The sequence below is a fragment of the Centruroides vittatus genome, unplaced genomic scaffold (genome assembly GCF_030686945.1).
Source record: "Centruroides vittatus isolate TY-2023 unplaced genomic scaffold, ASM3068694v2 contig_817, whole genome shotgun sequence".
NCBI classification, from domain to species: domain Eukaryota; kingdom Metazoa; phylum Arthropoda; class Arachnida; order Scorpiones; family Buthidae; genus Centruroides; species Centruroides vittatus.
The window spans coordinates 746,322-765,116 of NW_027122532.1; the positions used below are offsets into that span (position 1 = coordinate 746,322).

An 18,795-nucleotide genomic window follows, 5' to 3' on the forward strand; every position below is an offset into this window, starting at 1 on the left:
AAAAAGTTCGATTTCTATACTTTAAAACGTGTTTAAATCCTCGAGGAATTTCGAAAAGAATTTAAAACTGTCGAAAACAGCTGATAAAGAGCACAGTACACGAAATAAACACGAGGACTTACGCGCGTGTTCTGCGGCCTCGCTTCCGTACAACCAATTAGGCAGGCGTCACCCGCCATCACGTGCCAAACTATATGCCTCTTCTATTATTAGTTCTACTTTGTGGGATGGACGTGTTGTTGTCGATTCGCTTTGTTTACTGTTCTTATTCACAATTTAAACAATAAAGGAAGAAAGGAAAAGTATTGCGGACCGTTTTGTCATGCGTGTATAATTACCAATTGTTTTCTATTGTGCCAAACTGCAGATCGACTCGTAATTAAATAATATTTTATTTTATTTTTTTCTGTAAGCCGTCAGCTGATTTTACAGGAATCTTCGGGACAATGACGCTATCACCAGTTGCTAAAACTGGAGTCCTGGTGACTTTCGGAGCTTTGTTCGCTCTAGCGGGTCTTCTATTTTACGTTCTATTTCCAAATATACTAAAATGGCAAATAGAAAAGGTAAGTGAACTTTTTAAAAATTCATTTATAAATGCTTTAAAATTCGGAGAATAATTATAAAAACTGCCAATATTTCTGTCCCCTCTCCCTTTCTAAACTGACCTTTTCACTTGTGAAAAATGGACCATCCCATCCACGTCCTTGTTTTCAATGCTTATTCAAAACTACGGGTGGTAGACCTTGAACGATATTTTTTCTCCTACTTTATAACTTTAACCTCATACAAAATACACACAGTTATAATTCACCGAGATTTGTTCATTGATTTATTCGGATTTTTAAGCAAACTTTTGAAACTTTTTTCTGCTTAAAAATTTGTATGGAAGAATGGAGCTGATTTGACATTATCTTAAGATTACCGAACGTTCAAAGTACATATTATATTGATCGGTAGCGATAAATTATCTAATCGTAAGCTTTTCAAATAGTGGACTATCGAAATTATATGTACCTAGACAAATCTCAAAGATATGGATGGTGCCGTATATAAAAATGCCTTTGATACAATTCTCGTGGAATAACGCGGATTTTTCATGTAAATATTATAGATTTTTAGAAGTTTAACCGTCGGCGTACCTTCAGCATAGTTTATGTATGCATTACAAACAGAATTGATGAATTCTCATGGGAGGCCCTATGCTTAGAGGGGCCCACACTTTGTTAATGCTTGCCATTAGTGTCTTGAAATATACCATGTTTATATTTTAAACTGACACCTACAGACTTTAAAGTATGTTCTCATATATTGTGTATGGGGATTTTTGTTGTAAATATAGATTTTTAGTATGTTTTAACATGTCTGCCATGTATGCACTGACATAGTTTATGGATGCAATATACACCCGATTGTGTTCTTGAGTGTGCATTCTTGTGGGGCCTTATGCCGGTTTGTTATTACTTACCATTTTAATGTCCCGAAAGGATACCGTGTTTATATTTTAAACCGACACCCGCAAACTATGTTCTGATGTATTTTGTACATACAGTTGTAACGTGCATTATTATTATTCTACATAGTTTTACAGCTGGATTTTGATATATAAGCCAAACAAGTTGCAGATTAGGGCCTCACACTTCTGTATATATCATTATTTAGCGGAGGGGAAGGGCCTGTTAAATGTTATTGCTTAGGGAACAAGCCTAGTTTATATTAACACTATGTATACATATATTAATTTAATGTTGCATGTAATAGGAGACAATGCGAATGTTGTTAATTTAAAAAATATTACATAAAGTAACAGACTTAAAACATTTATAAGCCTGTAAAACTAAAGAAACTGGCAAAAAGTCAATAACTTCTTGATACTGTGAGTCATTTTAGATAACTCCAGACAATTGAAAAATACTTTGAAGTGATTCTTCAATTTCTCTTCATTACTTTTTATTATATCAATAAAAATTATTAAATTAAGAAACTTTCTATACTCCCAAATAGAAAAACAACTTGGAAATTTACATGAAATAATTTTAAAATAATTATTTAAAGATTAAATGCTACTTAAAACTCATTTGTAAAGTTTCAAATTTCAGTATTTTTAATTAAAATTAAATTAATTCATCAAAATTTGGGGTTTTTAATCAAATCTGAATTTTACCTTAATTTCAATTTAAACTAATTGAAATTAACTGTTCAAAACTTGCTTTTAATCACTTAAATTAAAATATTTCTTGTAAAATTAAAAAGAACTTATCATCATCATCCTCAACAATCATTTTAAAGATTTATCATCTTTAAAAATTTAAATTATTGTTGATTAATCAAATTATAACCAGAATAACACATTAAAAATTTTAAATTTTTAATAGAATTCATTATGAAAATTCCCCAATAAACGGTTTACTTTGATTTAATTTTTTTTTAATATTAATGAGCATCGTGAATTTTCAGTTATATTTTTAGAATGTTTAAGGCAAAAAATTTGCTTTGAACATTGTAAAAAATAGATTCAGAAGTTCTGCATTATTTAAAATATTAAATATTATTTAATTTAACTCGATTGTAATAATAGAAAATTGAATCCCCGATGCTCGTGTCGTAAATCGGAGAAGATTGCATACCTTTTATGGCATCTCCCGATCGGTTTCCTAGACTCAAAAAGTCTCCGAGGATGCTTCATATAATATGAATAAAGTAATTTGAAGAGGATTTCCATATTAAAATTGATCCTTGATCAGGAAACTCATATATATATATATATATATATATATATATATATATATATAGAAAGTTGACTCTTGTATTCTATATAAAATCCTTACAAAAGACATGCATTTTATTAAATTCTTATAAAATATTTTAATCATTTATTATTATAAATATATTTTTTCTTGTTTTAAGGAAAGTTTAGTAAACCTTTATTATAATTTTTTGATAAATGAGGATCTAATGATTCATTTAATTATAAAACCTTTAAAGATACAGACTATACGGGACTATAATGGTAAAATTATGATTAAAACATTAATTATAATTAGTAAAATTTAAAATAAGAAACTTTAATTCTATATAAGAGAATATTTTGTTAAAATTTGATAAGTTAGAATGAAGTTTTAGTAGATTAAAGTCTATTATAGTGATATATAATATCCTATTCTTAAAATATGGTTCAGAGATTGTCCTGTTTTGATGTTGAGTAAAGATAATTTTGAAAATTTTAAGAATTTTGAAAAGTTCTGATAAAAATATATGAGATTAAAGTCAAGTCTGACATATCTATGGAAATATTTATGCAAATATTATAGAAAGGCCCATTAATTATTAATAATGCAGAGATCGAAGGTCGAAACCAAACTACTTTCGATTATTCGACCTTCGATTTAAGGTTGTTTACATTAACTGCACTACTTTCAAGTGTTATTAGACTGTCTCTTGTTTAGTTCTTTTCTACATCAAGCATGTATTTAGTTATAAAGACTTTTCTCTAGTAATTATGTACAACACTAGCTAGCAAGAGGAGATACAGAAGAAGCGTTCAAGATACAGGGATTCACCTTCTGTAATTTCTGCTAGTAACTTCTACAGCATTTCTTCTATCATGATTCCTACTAACTCCAGCAGAGAGGCCCCAAAATACTCTCTGGCAGAGGGCCCAGCCCACAAAAGTTAGTACCTCATGCAGAATCTTATGGAAAATTAACGTTTCTTTCAATAAATGGTGGCAAAAAATTTTCTTTAATTAATTCCATTCCTATATGTTTTTGGTTTTAGGAAGGTGGTTCCCTCCTGCACCCACAGTCGCATGTTTTTTTTTTGGTTATTTGTATAGGGCAACGCGACAAGTGGGCGATCTGTCTGAGAGTGGATGCCCCCGAGAGGATTTTCTAAGGGAAACTGGCCCTTATTTAGGTGTTAAACGTGAAGAAAACCCGGAAAATTCCACGTGGCAAGGCACGAATCCACGACCAACTGTATTCGGTGGTTTTATCCATTTATCCGCCGGTGGATGTCGCGTCTTTTCCCCCACGCGAATTTTGAATGCATTTAACCTGTATGTAACTAATACATGATACAGTGGCGGGTTATAGCTTCATGGGGCACAGGCGAATTTGAATTAGGGGTCCCATGTACAGTGTCGATTTAAGACATTTTTCTTCGGGGAAATATTTTCTTGTGATAGATTAGTTTAGGGCTCCAGACAATTTCCCTGTTTGCCCATAGAATAACGCGCCACTGACGATATTGAATATGCTCACGAATCCAATTTAAATACGTTATTATTCGATTATTTTGTCAAATAAATGAGGGCTACAAGTAGAGGGTCGAAGTTGGATTCACAGTTCAATTTATGAAGTTAAATGAGGCGAAAATATTGATTTTTCTACATCAATTTAGTGTCAATATACTTCGAACTCCCCTTTATTTTGTTATCGACTATTTAAACGAATCCATAAATCGAAATGTCTTTCGTAACGAAGGGAAGTCGATATTTAACGATTCACTCGATTCGAATTAATATATAATTTAACGCTTAATAATAATTTTATATATTTTAAACATTCAGCAAAATGTACTACAACAAAACCCCGCTTTTACGACCGAATTGGATGACGCTAAAAGCGGGATTGTAAAGAAAGAGATCGTAAAGCCGAGGTCTGTCCCGATTTACACGATTTAATGACTTACTTTTACCGACGTTTAATACAGTAACACCTGTGTAAAGCGGAATCTCAAGGTACCGAATATTTTTTCCTCTTTGGCAGGTTCCGTTTTGTACAGGTATCAAAAGTGTTTCGTCACAGGAAAGTGGCAAACAAAGGAGATTTTCGTGCATTTAACTGATGAAAGTAACACGATTGACGGCGACTCCGATCGATGGTGCATTGAATTTTTTAATATCATCTTTTATTACCAAAATTTAATTGCTAAATTTATAGAATTAGCCACTACTTCCTGAAAGTTTCTTGGTATCTTTGCAATAAGTTTATTAGTTACTTTATAAATTCCTTCTTAATGATTAAACCTTAAATAGTTAATAACACGCCATAACGTTTAACGTTCGTCTTTACATGAATTTTTTAGTGTCAATACTTAAATTAACAATAAATTTATGAGAAAATAAGGGTTTTTCTGTATATATGAATGTTTGTATTGTGTTTGGGGGCAGGATTTTGTTCATCCTCTTTGAAGCTTAATAACTCCCGTGTCTTTTGTCGAAAATTTGTGAAAATTTTCAGGGAGGTTCGTGCGTTAGGGGCATTGCTGTTATTAAATTTTGGTGGTAAAAGGTAGAAAGAGTGGAGAGGTAGAGGTAGAGACCTTGATTAAGATTTTACTCGTTAATAGCATTTACAATTTTTTCTAAATAAAACCCTCAAAATTAAGTTTTATTTGCCATTTTATAATATATATATGCATATACATACATACATACATATTTCACTCTGCAGCCGAAACTACACATCGCACATGAATGGTGTTTGTGTGTGGTAGTAGCCCCGAGTCTCCCATCGTGCACTATGGTGGTTGCGTCTCGATAGCTATAAGGGTGTGGGAGATATGGGGGTTGAAAGTGGTTGACTTCGAAAATGTGTGACGCTTCAATAAGAATGTTTCAGTTTTTTCTAGAAAGTTCCAGAACCTAGAGGTGAAATTTGGTACACAGTTGGAGTACGTCATGAAAACGCACAATAAGAAGGGATTTTTCGAAATTCTCCCCTCGGGGGTGAGGGAGAGCATTAACCTGAAGAACGGCTTCTACTGTACTATTTTAGATGTGATTTTTTGTTTTTAATTATGTTTAGTTTTGATTGAGTACTTAGGGGTATTAAATTGATAACATTTCAGACATTGTTATAAATATTTTTTTATATATTTCGATTTTTTAACCAAATATTCGAACCGTTTTAAATTCGAATTTATTTTTTCATATTGGTTCGATTATAGAACGAAACGGGTACTTGCAGCTAAAAATCAAATTAAAAACAGTTCGTTTGATTCTCAGCAATTCCCATCACACAAAGTAGAAATATGACAGGAAGGATGATTTATTGAAACAATTACAGTGGTACCTCGACATACGAGTTTAATTCGTTCCGTAACCTTGCTCGTATCTCAAATTGCTCGTATCTCAAAGCAATTTTCCCTATTGAAATTAATTGAAATGCCATTAATCCGTTCCAGCTCCCAAAACACCACCTCAGTTGTTTTTGTTAAGTGTTTTTGAATAAGAAAAATGTATTTACAAGAAGAAACATTTGTTTATAAATAACAAATACATATTCTATAAAAACATAATAAAAGAAAAAGTGAAGTGCTTACAGATGCGCTTAATTTTTGTTACTGGTCTTCGCTTTTTTCGTCACGCTTTGCTCATTTTCACTTGCAGATCGTTTAAAAAAACTGTCCAAGGAGGTTTGTTTCTTCCTCCCTTTCAGGATATTGCGGAAATGAGTTAGGCAAGTTTCGTTGAACAACTCCGATGCACGACCAGTTGCAACTTTTTCGGGGTGATTTTTATCCACGAACTCCACAACTTTCTCCCACATGTCCAAGATCTCCTTTATATCTCTTGTAGAGATAACCTCCTCCATCTCTGGCTTCTCTTCAGAACTAATTTTTCGTTGAACCACCGTATGCTGCTGCGAATGTAGATCGTGTAACTCCTCGGTTGTCAGCTCCTGAGACTGTTCCTCGACGAGTTCGTTCACATCTCTCTTATCCATCTCCAGACCCATAGATTTTCCCAGAGAAACAATCTCCTCTACCACTGACACTTCGGGTTCCAATCCTTCGAAGGCTCTTTCAGCTACAGCCTCAGGTCACAGCTTCCATGCAGAGGTTAAGGTCCTCGTTGTAACACCCAGCCAGGCCTGATCAATAATTCTTAGGCATATCACGATGTTAAAGTGGTCCTTCCAGAACTCTCGAAGGGTAAGGTTTGTGTTCTCCGTCACCTCAAAGCAGCGCCGAAAAATGTGCTTGGTGTACAACTTCTTAAAATTAGAAATCACCTGCTGATCCATGGGCTGCAGGATAGGAATGGTGTTGGGTGGTAGGTAGAGAACCTTTATAAACTTGAACTCTTCGAGTAAATCATCTTCGAGATTTGGTGGATGAGCAGGGGCATTGTCGAGGACGAGAAGGGCTTGCATGGGTAGGTTGTTTTCCTGTAGATATTTTTTAACAAAGGCCAAACACCGGGTTTATCCACTCCACAAAGAATTTCCTGGTGACCTACGCCTTCGGATTTGCCCTCCACATAACTTGCAGTTTTTCTTTTAAAATCTTATGTGACTTAAAGGCTCTGGGATTTTCCGAATGGTATACTAGCAGAGGCTTAATTTTGCAGTCGCCACTCGCATTGGCGCAAAGTGCTAGAGTTAATCCATCCTTCATGGGTTTGTGACCTGGCATCGTCTTCTCCTCTGCCGTTATGTAAGTCCTATTTGGCATCCTTTTCCAGAAAAGCCCTGTCTCGTCACAGTTAAAGACTTGCTGGGGGATGTATCCTTTGGCTTCTATCAGTTCGGAAAACGTTTTGATTTAAACCTCAGCTGCCTTCACATCCGAACTTGCTCCCTCACCATGCTTGACGACGGAGTGAATGCCGGTCCTTTTCCTAAAGTTGTCAAACCAGCCCTGACTGGCTTTAAACGAGTCCTCCGATTCCTCGTTTGTGGAAGTGTGTGGAATCTGCTTCAGCAAATCACCGTAAATCGCTCGTGCCTTCTCACGTATGATGCTTTGTGTTAAGGTTCTCCTTGAAGCTGCTTCTCTGTCACCCACACCATCAGTAGTTTCTCCATCTTTTCATGGAGAGACGTCCGGAGCTTAGAAATTATTGTAACGCCCTTAGCTGGCATTATACGCTTTATCAACTCCTTCTGTTTAAGCACATTGATGTGCTACGCCCGTACATCCTCGCCAAGTCAATTACTTGCACACCTTGCTCATGTTTTTCTATGATTTCACGCTTTAATTCAATAGACATCATCATCTTCTTCGGACCCATGGTTATAAAAATAAATGTGATAATGTTTTGTAAATGTACAAAAAGCGTAAAACGCGAACCCAATTTATCAAAAATTCTTCGAAAACGAGGGAAACAAGCACACAGACTGAGGTCTAGTCTGAGGTGGGAGAAACCGTTAGACGCTGCACACGACCCCAACATGCGGGGCGCATGTTGGGGTCGTGTGCAGTGGTGTAGTGTGCGATTCCTCGTATCTCAAATCTTGCTCTCATCTCAAAGCAAAATATCGCTCGCTCGGCGGCTCGTATCTCAAAACACTCGTATATTAGGGCACTCGTATGTCGAGGTACCACTGTACTATGGTTATTGAAATATGGAATGTAAATAGGGTTTGCTTGCAAAATCCGCGCGAGCAAAGCCGCGGGTAACAGCTAGTAATTAATAATATAAAAAGATATTAAAATCAAATCTAGTAACAGATGGCGCCACACACAATTTTAACTTTTTACCGGGAAAGTTACGCAACTCGTTGCTGGATTGTCTTTAAATGTGAAGTTAGGGAAAAAAGTATAAGAAATATAAAAATATGTATTGTTTTCTTACTATTTTTATATATTGTGACACAAAAGTGTTCATAATCTTGATAAAACGAATGAACCTTTAAGGGAATTCGTTTTATCATTAAACTGTACATAAATTGACGTCAAATGAATTAAAATGTACACCATTGTTACGTCACTTTGGCGTCATTTTTATATTATTTCAGTGAGAAAATTTAAAAATGACCTAACGGCGACACACTGAAAAACTGAACACGTTCACAATCTGAAGTATAAAAAATATAACAGAAATGGGTAAAACAGGTAAGAAAATGGTGAGTTTATTTGTTGATAAAATATCACCTAATACAACGAACTCTCGATACAGTGAACCGTGAACGGACTGAACTAAACCATTTAGTATATCAGGATTTCACTGTGTACTTAAGAGAATGACAGAGAACAACAAAATAGTTCGTTACAGTACGAAAGTTCACTATAATAAGAATCCACTGTAATTGCTTTCGAAAAACCGTTTTTCAACTCGTAAAATTTGATAGAAGAGTTCGAAAGATGTGGGCAAAAAATATCGTGTCAACATTTTTATTCGAACGTACACGACATTTAACATTAAAAACACATACAGATATGATTTATCCCTATAAAACTACAATATATACTAAACCCTATACTATCTCTACCCTAAATTCCATACAGTTGTAACTTTATAAAATTAATACTTTACATCATCTCTACATAAATAACTTAGGTATGCTACTTCATACAAAGGATTTAATTGCAATTTCCTTCTTAAAATCATTGTTATCAACTCACTTTAACACTAAATTTAATTATTTATAAAACGATCTTGTGATTAGAATCAGCTGATTGCAATCAGATAATGTAATGCTGATATTTACTTGCCCTCACAGTAACAAAGGTTGCGATTTGTTACAGTCTTTGGCAATTTGTCACATTAAATTAATTAAATATTTATATTTTCGTATTAAAGAAAAAAAATGTTATTTCGTTCTGTTTTCATAACAGGATGTATTTGGTAATTCTGTTCTACGCGCATCTGTTATCAATTGGCAGGTGATAACAACTGCGATGCGTTGTGACAATACAGTTCGTGCCACGAAGTACCCGAGGGATATTGCAATATGCTATTGATAATTTTTGTCAATTTTGTAAGAAATGGCAAACATGAGTTTTAAATTTCAGTATATTGTAGATATCTTCTGAAATAGTAAATTTGATAGTGTTTCTAGGTGGCAAGCAGCCAAAGTGGAAAGCCAATACAGATTATATCATTGGTGACAATGGTAGTAAGCAAGCAACTGTTTGCTAGAATCACATTGCAATTAGAAGAACTTCGTAGGAAATGACTCAATACGAAATTTTAATATCTGTAGGTGATTTAAAGGATTTAATCATAGAAGAACCAACTTTTTTACTCATTAAACTTATTACGTTTACTTCTAAAGGAAACGAGCATTTTTTTCTGTTTTAAATGTTATAACTTACATAAATATTAAGAATACAAAAAACAATATTGCATAGTAGTTATAAATTTCGCTTGATATAACGTCTAGTTTCTATATATACATATATAAATTGATAAATCATGTTTACAACGTGGTACCAGCAGCGACTGTACCGTTGGGAACATTGTCATATGTTACATGTAATTGTAAGTTATGCTTCCTAAGAGGCTTTATCTCTCGATTCTTACCTCGTCACGGAGTAACGTCGATATATATATATATAAAGTAAAAAGGTATTTTTATTTTGGTGCAAGAATTATATAATACAGTACTTTATATATTAAAAATAACATTACAAATATCTCAAACAGTATTTAAAGTGTTTTAATGTCTTATTTTACAATATCTATATAACTTTTTTATAGTTTTAATACATTGTTTCATATCAGAATTAATATAACAGTTGCAAAATTTTACTTTTCACATTTTTCTTTTATCCGGCAACTGCAAATTATAATAAAAATATCGTCCCTCATTTCAGGAAGTTACATCACGCTAATTTTTTCTCCATACTTTCCGCCCTGTGGACGCCTCTTTTTAGGACGGGTTTGGCCAGGCCCACAAGTCCACGATTGTCCAAACGGTTCCGTTCCCTGAACACTGGGAGTTCGGTCATGGGTTCGTGCTTTGCCAGGACGGGCTGGCCACGTGGAGTTTTCCAGGTTTTCTCCACAGCCTGAATAGGGGCCAGTAATCCTTAAAAAGACTTCTCGGAAGGCACCCGCTAGGCAGATCGCCCAAGTGTTGCGTTGTCGCAACTTAACAAAACAAACAAACCAGGCCCACAATAGGGCGGCCGGGTGGTGAAGTACGAACCACCCCAAAAAATTCCTGGGTATTTTTGCTCAGAGCGACAGGGTGCCACGCCACTTTGCTTAATAAATTTTTGTAAAACCCTTTATATACATTACTAACTTACGAATTTTCGAAACTATTTGAACAAAACGTGACCTACAACCTTTAAATGTTCTCGAATAGTCCGTTTCTCTTGACCATATTGAAAATTTTCATATTGAAAAAGTAAAATAAAGCAGATAAAAATGCTCAAAGATAATAAGTACGTTTTTGAGTAATCAAGAATGACCATGGAAAATAATTTTAAAAGATAACGCATTCAACAATGATAATGAACTTCTTCGTGAATGCAGATGATAAAATCGAGGCAACAGAATTAATTTTCCTTTGCGTAAAGATGGTGAATTAGATTATAATTAATTTTATACGATATAGTTATCATCAGTTGTACTGTACGTTCATCTGTTATCAAATGACACATATTAGTCATGATACTCTTATGGCGATATAGTTCGTATTACAAAATACTGAGAACGTGTCCTGGCATTTACAGAGGCCTCAGAAGCGCTTGTTACAAATTATTCATTCCCTTTGCATTTCTTTATTTATTAAAAAATATAATACATTTTTTGATAGACTGAATGTACGAGGATAAGTGGAATGTTTCAAACTATTCCATTTACAGAAAATGGATAGCTGGGCTTCACAACTTCTTAAGAGTCACTGCTGCTATCCATATTTTATAATAATTAGTTGGTTTGATGGGATGTGGCAAAGCAACACATGGGGCGATCTGCCAAGGAGGAGATAGTTTTTTTTAATGGAAAACTGGCCCCTATTTAAGTGCTAAATTAGACACGTGAGGGATATTCCGAAAACTTCACGTGGCCAGCCGGATGGTGAGACACGAACCCACGACCCACTTCTATTGTTTATTGGTTTTTATCTACTCGGTCACTGGTGTACATTGCTTTGTAATATTCAATGGTTGAACCATTGAAAATTATTTCCTTTTGATCTCACAGAAAAATATTTAAATTAGTGACAATATCGCATGTTTAAAGATGTTAAGAAACAGTGTTAAATTTCAATTTTAATTTTTGATTATATTTCATAATACAATAATAAATTGCGATTTGTATAGTCTCGGTTGAAGATTCATAAAATTCTAAAAATAACAAAAAGTGAACTGCTTTCTGCTTTACAATTGCTTTCTGTTGGCCATTTTTGCCAATTTGTTGTTTAATTAATTACAAATTTCGAGTTAAATTAAAGCTATTTTAATTAAACATGAAAATATAGACTATAGCTGAGAATAATGAATTAGAATTTTTTATTGTATCTATTTTTAACTTTACATAATGGAATCTTTTATTTGCAATTGGAAGTAATATTCCATATAATATTTCATCTACGAAAAGATAATACAAAGCCATTTGCGTGACTCTACAAAAAAGGCATCTATCCAGAGATCTTCAAATGCACTTAGCGATTAAACAGATGCATTATTTGCATAACTAATACTGTATATAAAAACGTACAGTTAAAATCAATGGCGCGTTACAGCTTCACGGAGTCCAGGCAAATTCGAATTAAGGGGCCCCACATACAGTGTTGACTTCAGATATTTTTCTTCCGGGGGAAATATTTTCTTATAAAAGATTGGTTTGGGCCACTTGGTGGGGGCTCCAGGCAGTTACTCTGTTTGACCATAGGATAACGTTACGTACCATTTATACGTAAAAAAAAACATATTATTTGATGTGCATAAAGGGCATGGAGGAATTATATATTAAGTGCCAAAAAGATAGGTGCCCTTAACATGTTACTCCATGCATTTTACTCAATTTTTACGCGGTTATGGTATCCCGGGTTCGCGCTTCGCCAGGACGTGGAGTTTTCCGGGTTTTCTCCGCCTAAATAAGGGTGCCCTTATTTAGGCGGAGAAAACCCGGAAAACCCGGAGTACCCTTATAAGACCTCCCGGAAGGCATATCGCCTAGGTCCCCCTAGGCGATTTGCCTATCCCAAGTGTTGCGTTGCGTAACTTAACTAAACAATCAAACAAACAATAGTACCCTGTAAAGTATTGTAAAACCTGTGTAAACCGGAATCGCAGAGTACCGAATATTTTTTTTCGTATTTGGCAACTTTCCGTTTTGAGCAGGTTCGTTTTTTACATAATCACTCGTTCAGAAGAATTATTAATAAAAGAATAAGATAAAATCAACAAAAATATTTTCTTGTTTTCATTCTAAAATGGCATTAATTCAGAAATGAAGGAAGTAAATCGTGGTTTTCCTTTTATACTTAAAATGAATTGAAAATTTATTACTATTGATAATAAAGTATTTACGCTTTGTACATTTATTATAATTATTTACTTAATATCAATAGGCATTTATATATTAAGAATATTTAATTTAAATCATGGATAAATCCTGTTTTAACTTATTAAATTCGTTTGTAAAGAAAATTGAAAAATCCAAAAAATTAAAAGCTTTGATCCAATTAAATCGATAATTTTAACAAGAATGTGTGAAGGATATCGATTTTTCAATGAATTTTAATTTTTAAATTATCAACGATATTCATAAACACGCTCTCTTTACATTCTAGTGTGTTCGGTTGTCAACGATGTGCACATTTCTGTCAATTTGACGTGACTTTACACTTTTTTCAATACAAAAACTGCTGGAATAACGTGAAATTGAACTAAACGTCTACGGTTAGACTCGATATAGCGCCACCTTCTTAAAGCGCCAAAGAATAGCTTGCTTGTAAACGGATATTTCTCGTAAATATTAAATAAAAGAACCCTTCGGTATATGAATTACAAAATCCTGCAATATATATGACATTGTTATCACCAAATTACGAGATTTTGGTTTGGTTCCACGTGAAAACATTAATACAGGTAGAAAACGTCGGGTTAATTTTATGTTAGATTTATAATACATGGTGATCAAAAAACCTGTATTACAAAAGATATGTTGAAGATTCACAGTGACTAGTGATCATCCTGTAGGTTTGAGCAGCAGCTTTATCGTATTGATCACATATACGTCTGAAATAAGGCATTCTGTAATATTTCCACCTAAATTTAGAATCTAAGCATTACATAAATTCGAGAAAACATCAGAAAGTATCGATTTTTATTAGAAGGAATTATTAAACACAGTATTATATTATCCTTCTATAGTATAATCTATATTACGTGATCAATACACAGAATGGCGCACGAAATTATCCATACATATTAGTTGTATTAGGCCAAAATCTTTATTTAAATTACAATAGCAGAAAATGACGTATAAAAGAAGGCTTGTATGCTGCATGGCTGGAACCAGGCCGCATACAGCAAATATTGTTTTGGACCTTCTGCACGACGCTTTTCTGGTGCCCGATATTCTCAATTTAAACTAAAGATGGGCAAATACCTTCCTCGAATACTACTACTGTATTACCTACAATATCGCACCATACGTATAGACAGCGCTTCTTCAGAACCACTTGTTTAATTTCCAGCAACGAGTTTCGTAACTTTCCTGGCAAAAACATTTAAAATTGCCTATGGCGCCATCTGTTACGGGATTTTTTTTTAAATCTTTTTATATTATTAATTATTATAAAGTAGCAAAAACCTTAATGTTGAGGGTAGAGATGAGTTTTATAAGAAAACTTTTAAGTGCTAATAAGTAAGATCTTCATTAACACATAAACAGGGACCCGGGCCAATTTCCCTTAGAAAGACATCCAGGGAGGAATTTCCCTTCTGCAGATCGCCCACGTGTCGCGTTGCCGTAGACGTATAAAACCATAAAGTATTCGAATTTGAGAAGTATTGATTGTCCATCTTTAAACCCACGTGGTTACTTTGTGGGAGGATTCCTAAAGGAAAAAGATTTTTTCAGAAACAACTGCAAACAATAATGCAACTGAGAGCAACGCCCGTAACAAGTACAGGCCTGGATGATTATTTATCAATTGTTCACTCGAAGATACAGTTCGTGTTGAAGCTGTCTCACGAATGGTCATCAAACATTTGAAACACAAAGGATAAATCTCCATACAACGCTTTCTGCTATTGTAATTTAAATAAAGATTTTATTAACAAGGAGTTAATAAAACAAATCTTGGGACCATTACGTGCACCCCTGTAAATCGTAGTTAAATGATTATCGTTATTTATAGCGTTAATTAACTTATAAATTGTGTTCTTAATACATCGTAAATGATGTTTATTTGAATCTTTTTAATATGATTTATAGAGCTTGTATAGATAAAAGCATCGATGCTACGATCGATTATTTTATCCATACAAAGCTCTATTACAGTATTTTATTACGGAAGTGGCTCTCATACACACCACGTACCATCTATTGAGAAATACAAGGTCTACTTCTATAGAATGTAGGCGTTTTTTTAATAGTTCTATTATCCATAAAAAGTAGATTTTTATATAATAATATTGAAAATTTAATATAAAAGAATTTTATATTAAAAATTTGTAAAAATTATTTAATGACTTTAGTAATTTTTTTTCTATTTGAATATGAATAATTCTGACTTTCTTTTAAAAAATTATTTTTGAACTCTTATGAGTTTTATTAGACGAAAATATTATTAAATGTGCTTTGTTAAAGATTAAAAAATTGTTTTTTCTGGTTTAGCTGTGGCACAAGGTTTAAGGATAAGGAAATGGCTTTGATAAGATGTTAATTACTTGTTTCTCTAATCATTTTATTACTTTTATTGTGAAAAAATATAAAAATTTGAATATGAAATTGTTAAAATATTTTTAAAACTAATTTTTATCTTTGTTTCGTAGTTTAAATTATGATATGTAAACTTTCCTTTGCCAAAGAACAATCTGTAATTCCTCTTGTGATTTTTTAAAATTTTATCTATTTAAATCCAGTAAATTTTATTTTTTACCTAAAATTTGTTAAATATATTAATTAAATTTTAAGTTTACAACAGTTAATTATGATTAAAGCTATATAAAAGTTATACAAATTACATTTCTTGTTGCTAACAGATCATTTTTCATCTGTAGGAGGGTGTTCTTCTCAAGTATCTAATAATAAAAATAAAAAATTATGTTCAAAATATAAAAATTGTGGAAATATTTCAAGAATTAAAACTTTAACAATAAAAAGTAATTATTATTTTAGGAGCTTAGAACTGCATTTATTTATCTTTGGTATGAATCCAGAAAGACTTGTATGAAATTAATGACTTTGGTAACATATTAATTCTTTTTCTATTTTTATTAAAATTATTTGTGAAAAAATATATTAAAATTTGCATTTATATATATAAAAAAATTAGAAGAATTATTTAAAATATAATAATTATTTTAAGAAGATAAGAGCTACATTTAACTTGGTATCAGTATAAAAAGACTTGTGTCCAGTTCAAGACTAAGAAAGGCAGAAAGACTTGCATACAGTTAAATACAGTTTTTAATCCCCAAAATTATTATATTTTAATTTAAAAACTCGAAAATATTTTTATATTTGTAAATAATTTCATTAAAAAAATTCTCTCTGGTATAATTTTACAGATTTATTGTATGTCAATTGAATTTTGATATGTCAAAATTCAATTGACAAGTGGCATATTTCTTAAGTATCTACTGAAAAAATATATATATTAAAATATAAAAATTTTAAAAAATTAATTGAAAGTTTAATAAATATTAAAAGATAATGTTTAGGAACTTAAGAACTGTATTTAACTCGATACAAGTGTAGAAGGACTTGTCTCGAGTTAAATAAAGTTCTTAACTTCTTGAAATGGTTATATTTTAATTTAAAACTGAAAAATATTGTAATATTTATTATTAATTCCACAATAAAAAAACTTTCTGTCTGGTATAACATCAGTAATGTTGAATGTGAAAATTGAATTGACAATTATAAGATAATATTGTGCGATCCGTCCACTTTATAGAAGGGAGGAAACGTTTGAGAGGGACGTAAAGTATAAAGTTGCGTTTGTTGACCTATCATGATTAAGGAGGAATTAAGTTTGGAGTGTTAGAGAAACTGCTACAAAGAATTATGATTTTTATCGCCCTTTGTGGATGCTGGAGATAGTTTTATTGTGAATATATATATTTTTTTTTATATTCGTCCTTGAGTCTTTTTAATCTAATTATGTTCATTAAAGAAAATAAACCTTAACTTAATTCATAAATGTGATAGAATTCCCGGAACTCTCCTCTTTCGCCTTTTTAAATGTAGACAGATGATGCGGATGTTACGTAAGATGATGATGTCAGTTTGGAGTATTATTATTATTGTTTTTTTGAAAATAAATAAATATGTTTTATTATCTTCAGATAACGTGTTTTTTAAATTTATTTTATTCGTGTTAAAGTACTGTTTTAGATTTTAAAACTGCATTCGTGTTGTTAAGACGCACGCGTCAGTGTAAGAGATGCGACGCGACGATGTGGTTGATTCATATCTCTTAAATAGAAATTTTAGTTCTGTTTTTATATAAAAATTAAGTGATAGGAAAATTTATTAGTAATCTAAAATATATAATTTTAACAGTGAGATTTTTTAAAGTAAAAATTCTTATAAATATCACCGTTTTCGCTTCGCCCGTACCCCCCCCCCAGCGCGTCGCTTAGCTGAAAAATAAATATATTAATATTTATTTCGATTTTTTTTCATTCGTTCCTTTGTTCGTGCATTACTTTTATCAAATCAAAACATTTCTTAATTCAACGTGTTGACAAATTTAATCAACCCATTTTATTTCGCTTGATTAAGGGCGCGATGCGAATCGCATCGCGTCGCGAGCGTATTTATCATTTTGTTTACAAATTACGAACGCACAAAATAACTTTTTAAACGAATGTCTCACGTCTTTAAATAAAATGCACCTCAGCAATTTTCGGGGTGAACAGTTTTTGAAACGCACGCGCTACTGTAGAACGTGACGGACAGATTCTTAATCTGCATTTCTTAGGGATTAAGATAATTAAAATAAAATTCAGACTTTTTAAACCTTCATACACGTTTTGACCACAAAGTAAAACATATTCTAGGATTAAAAAACATTTGAATCTAAGATTCTTAATCTGTCTTATCATGCTTTTATTTTTATTTATCCCTTTCACAATGCAGCAATCTCTGTCAAATTCACCCTTAAAATTATGGTAAAGCACAATAAATGCATTAATTCATCATTCTAAAGATGATATAGTTCTTTTATATTGAGGACAATATGACTGTACTTATTTGATGTTCATAAATACTACTGTAATACTATGAATAGTAATACATTAATGGAGTAAAATATAAAATCTATAGTGTTTAGTTTTATATAATATACCACATATAACATAAATGCAAACCATGAATAAAAGAATTATTGTTGCTGTGTGAGTCTAAAAGGTATATAAATGTGGAAGGATCTATTCTGAATATATACAATGAAATATATACAGTATATTATTAATTGCCAAACTCTGTATCGTGAATACATTTTATGTTATTAACATTCTTTCCATTATGTGAGCAATAAGAAGAATTTTTGTATGACCAACATGGGTTCAACAATGCTAGCTGATGAGGAATGAAGTGTTTAATACATCTAGGTGCACAAATTTTCATTTGTGCACCTAGACTTTTTAAGTGCCTGACCCTGAATTGAATCTGAGTATATTAGAGTTTCAGTCTGGTACTTCTGCTGTCTGGGTTATTTAGCTGTCTTTTATAAAAGTTAAAATCTTGTTTGTAAAACTTGAGATTTTTGATGTCCTCAGCCAGGACTGTGGAGTTGGTAGACTGAGCCCTGACTTGTAGAATTTTAGAAAGCCCATCTCCAATTTCTGTCTCTAAATAATAATTTAAAATATACTTTGATTACATTAACTCGAAAGCGTATTTCATCACTACCGAGTGAATCGTAG

At 32.5% G+C, this 18,795-nt stretch overlaps 1 protein-coding gene and 1 long non-coding RNA gene across 3 annotated transcripts in view; one reads left to right on the top strand and one right to left on the bottom strand.

Moving 5' to 3' along the window:
* The first annotated feature begins 214 nt into the window (after positions 1-214).
* LOC136982235 (scavenger receptor class B member 1-like) overlaps positions 215-18,795 on the top strand; it is a 58,784-nt gene continuing 40,203 nt past the window's right edge. Inside the window, exon 1 of the mRNA XM_067278693.1 lies at positions 215-566. Within this exon, the coding sequence (XP_067134794.1) occupies positions 447-566 (120 nt within the window). The 5' untranslated portion in view covers positions 215-446. The remainder of the gene's footprint in view (positions 567-18,795) is intronic.
* The window catches only part of LOC136982245 (uncharacterized), a 72,843-nt gene continuing 56,833 nt past the window's right edge, over positions 2,786-18,795 (bottom strand). The window contains exons 2-3 of one of the 2 annotated variants that reach the window (XR_010881864.1): positions 15,886-15,942; positions 2,786-2,823 (exon numbers count right to left, since the gene is read on the bottom strand). This is a non-coding gene — a long non-coding RNA (uncharacterized lncRNA). Of the gene's footprint in view, positions 2,824-15,689; positions 15,801-15,885; positions 15,943-18,795 lie in introns of those variants that run through there. The other variant, XR_010881865.1, reaches the window with a different exon arrangement.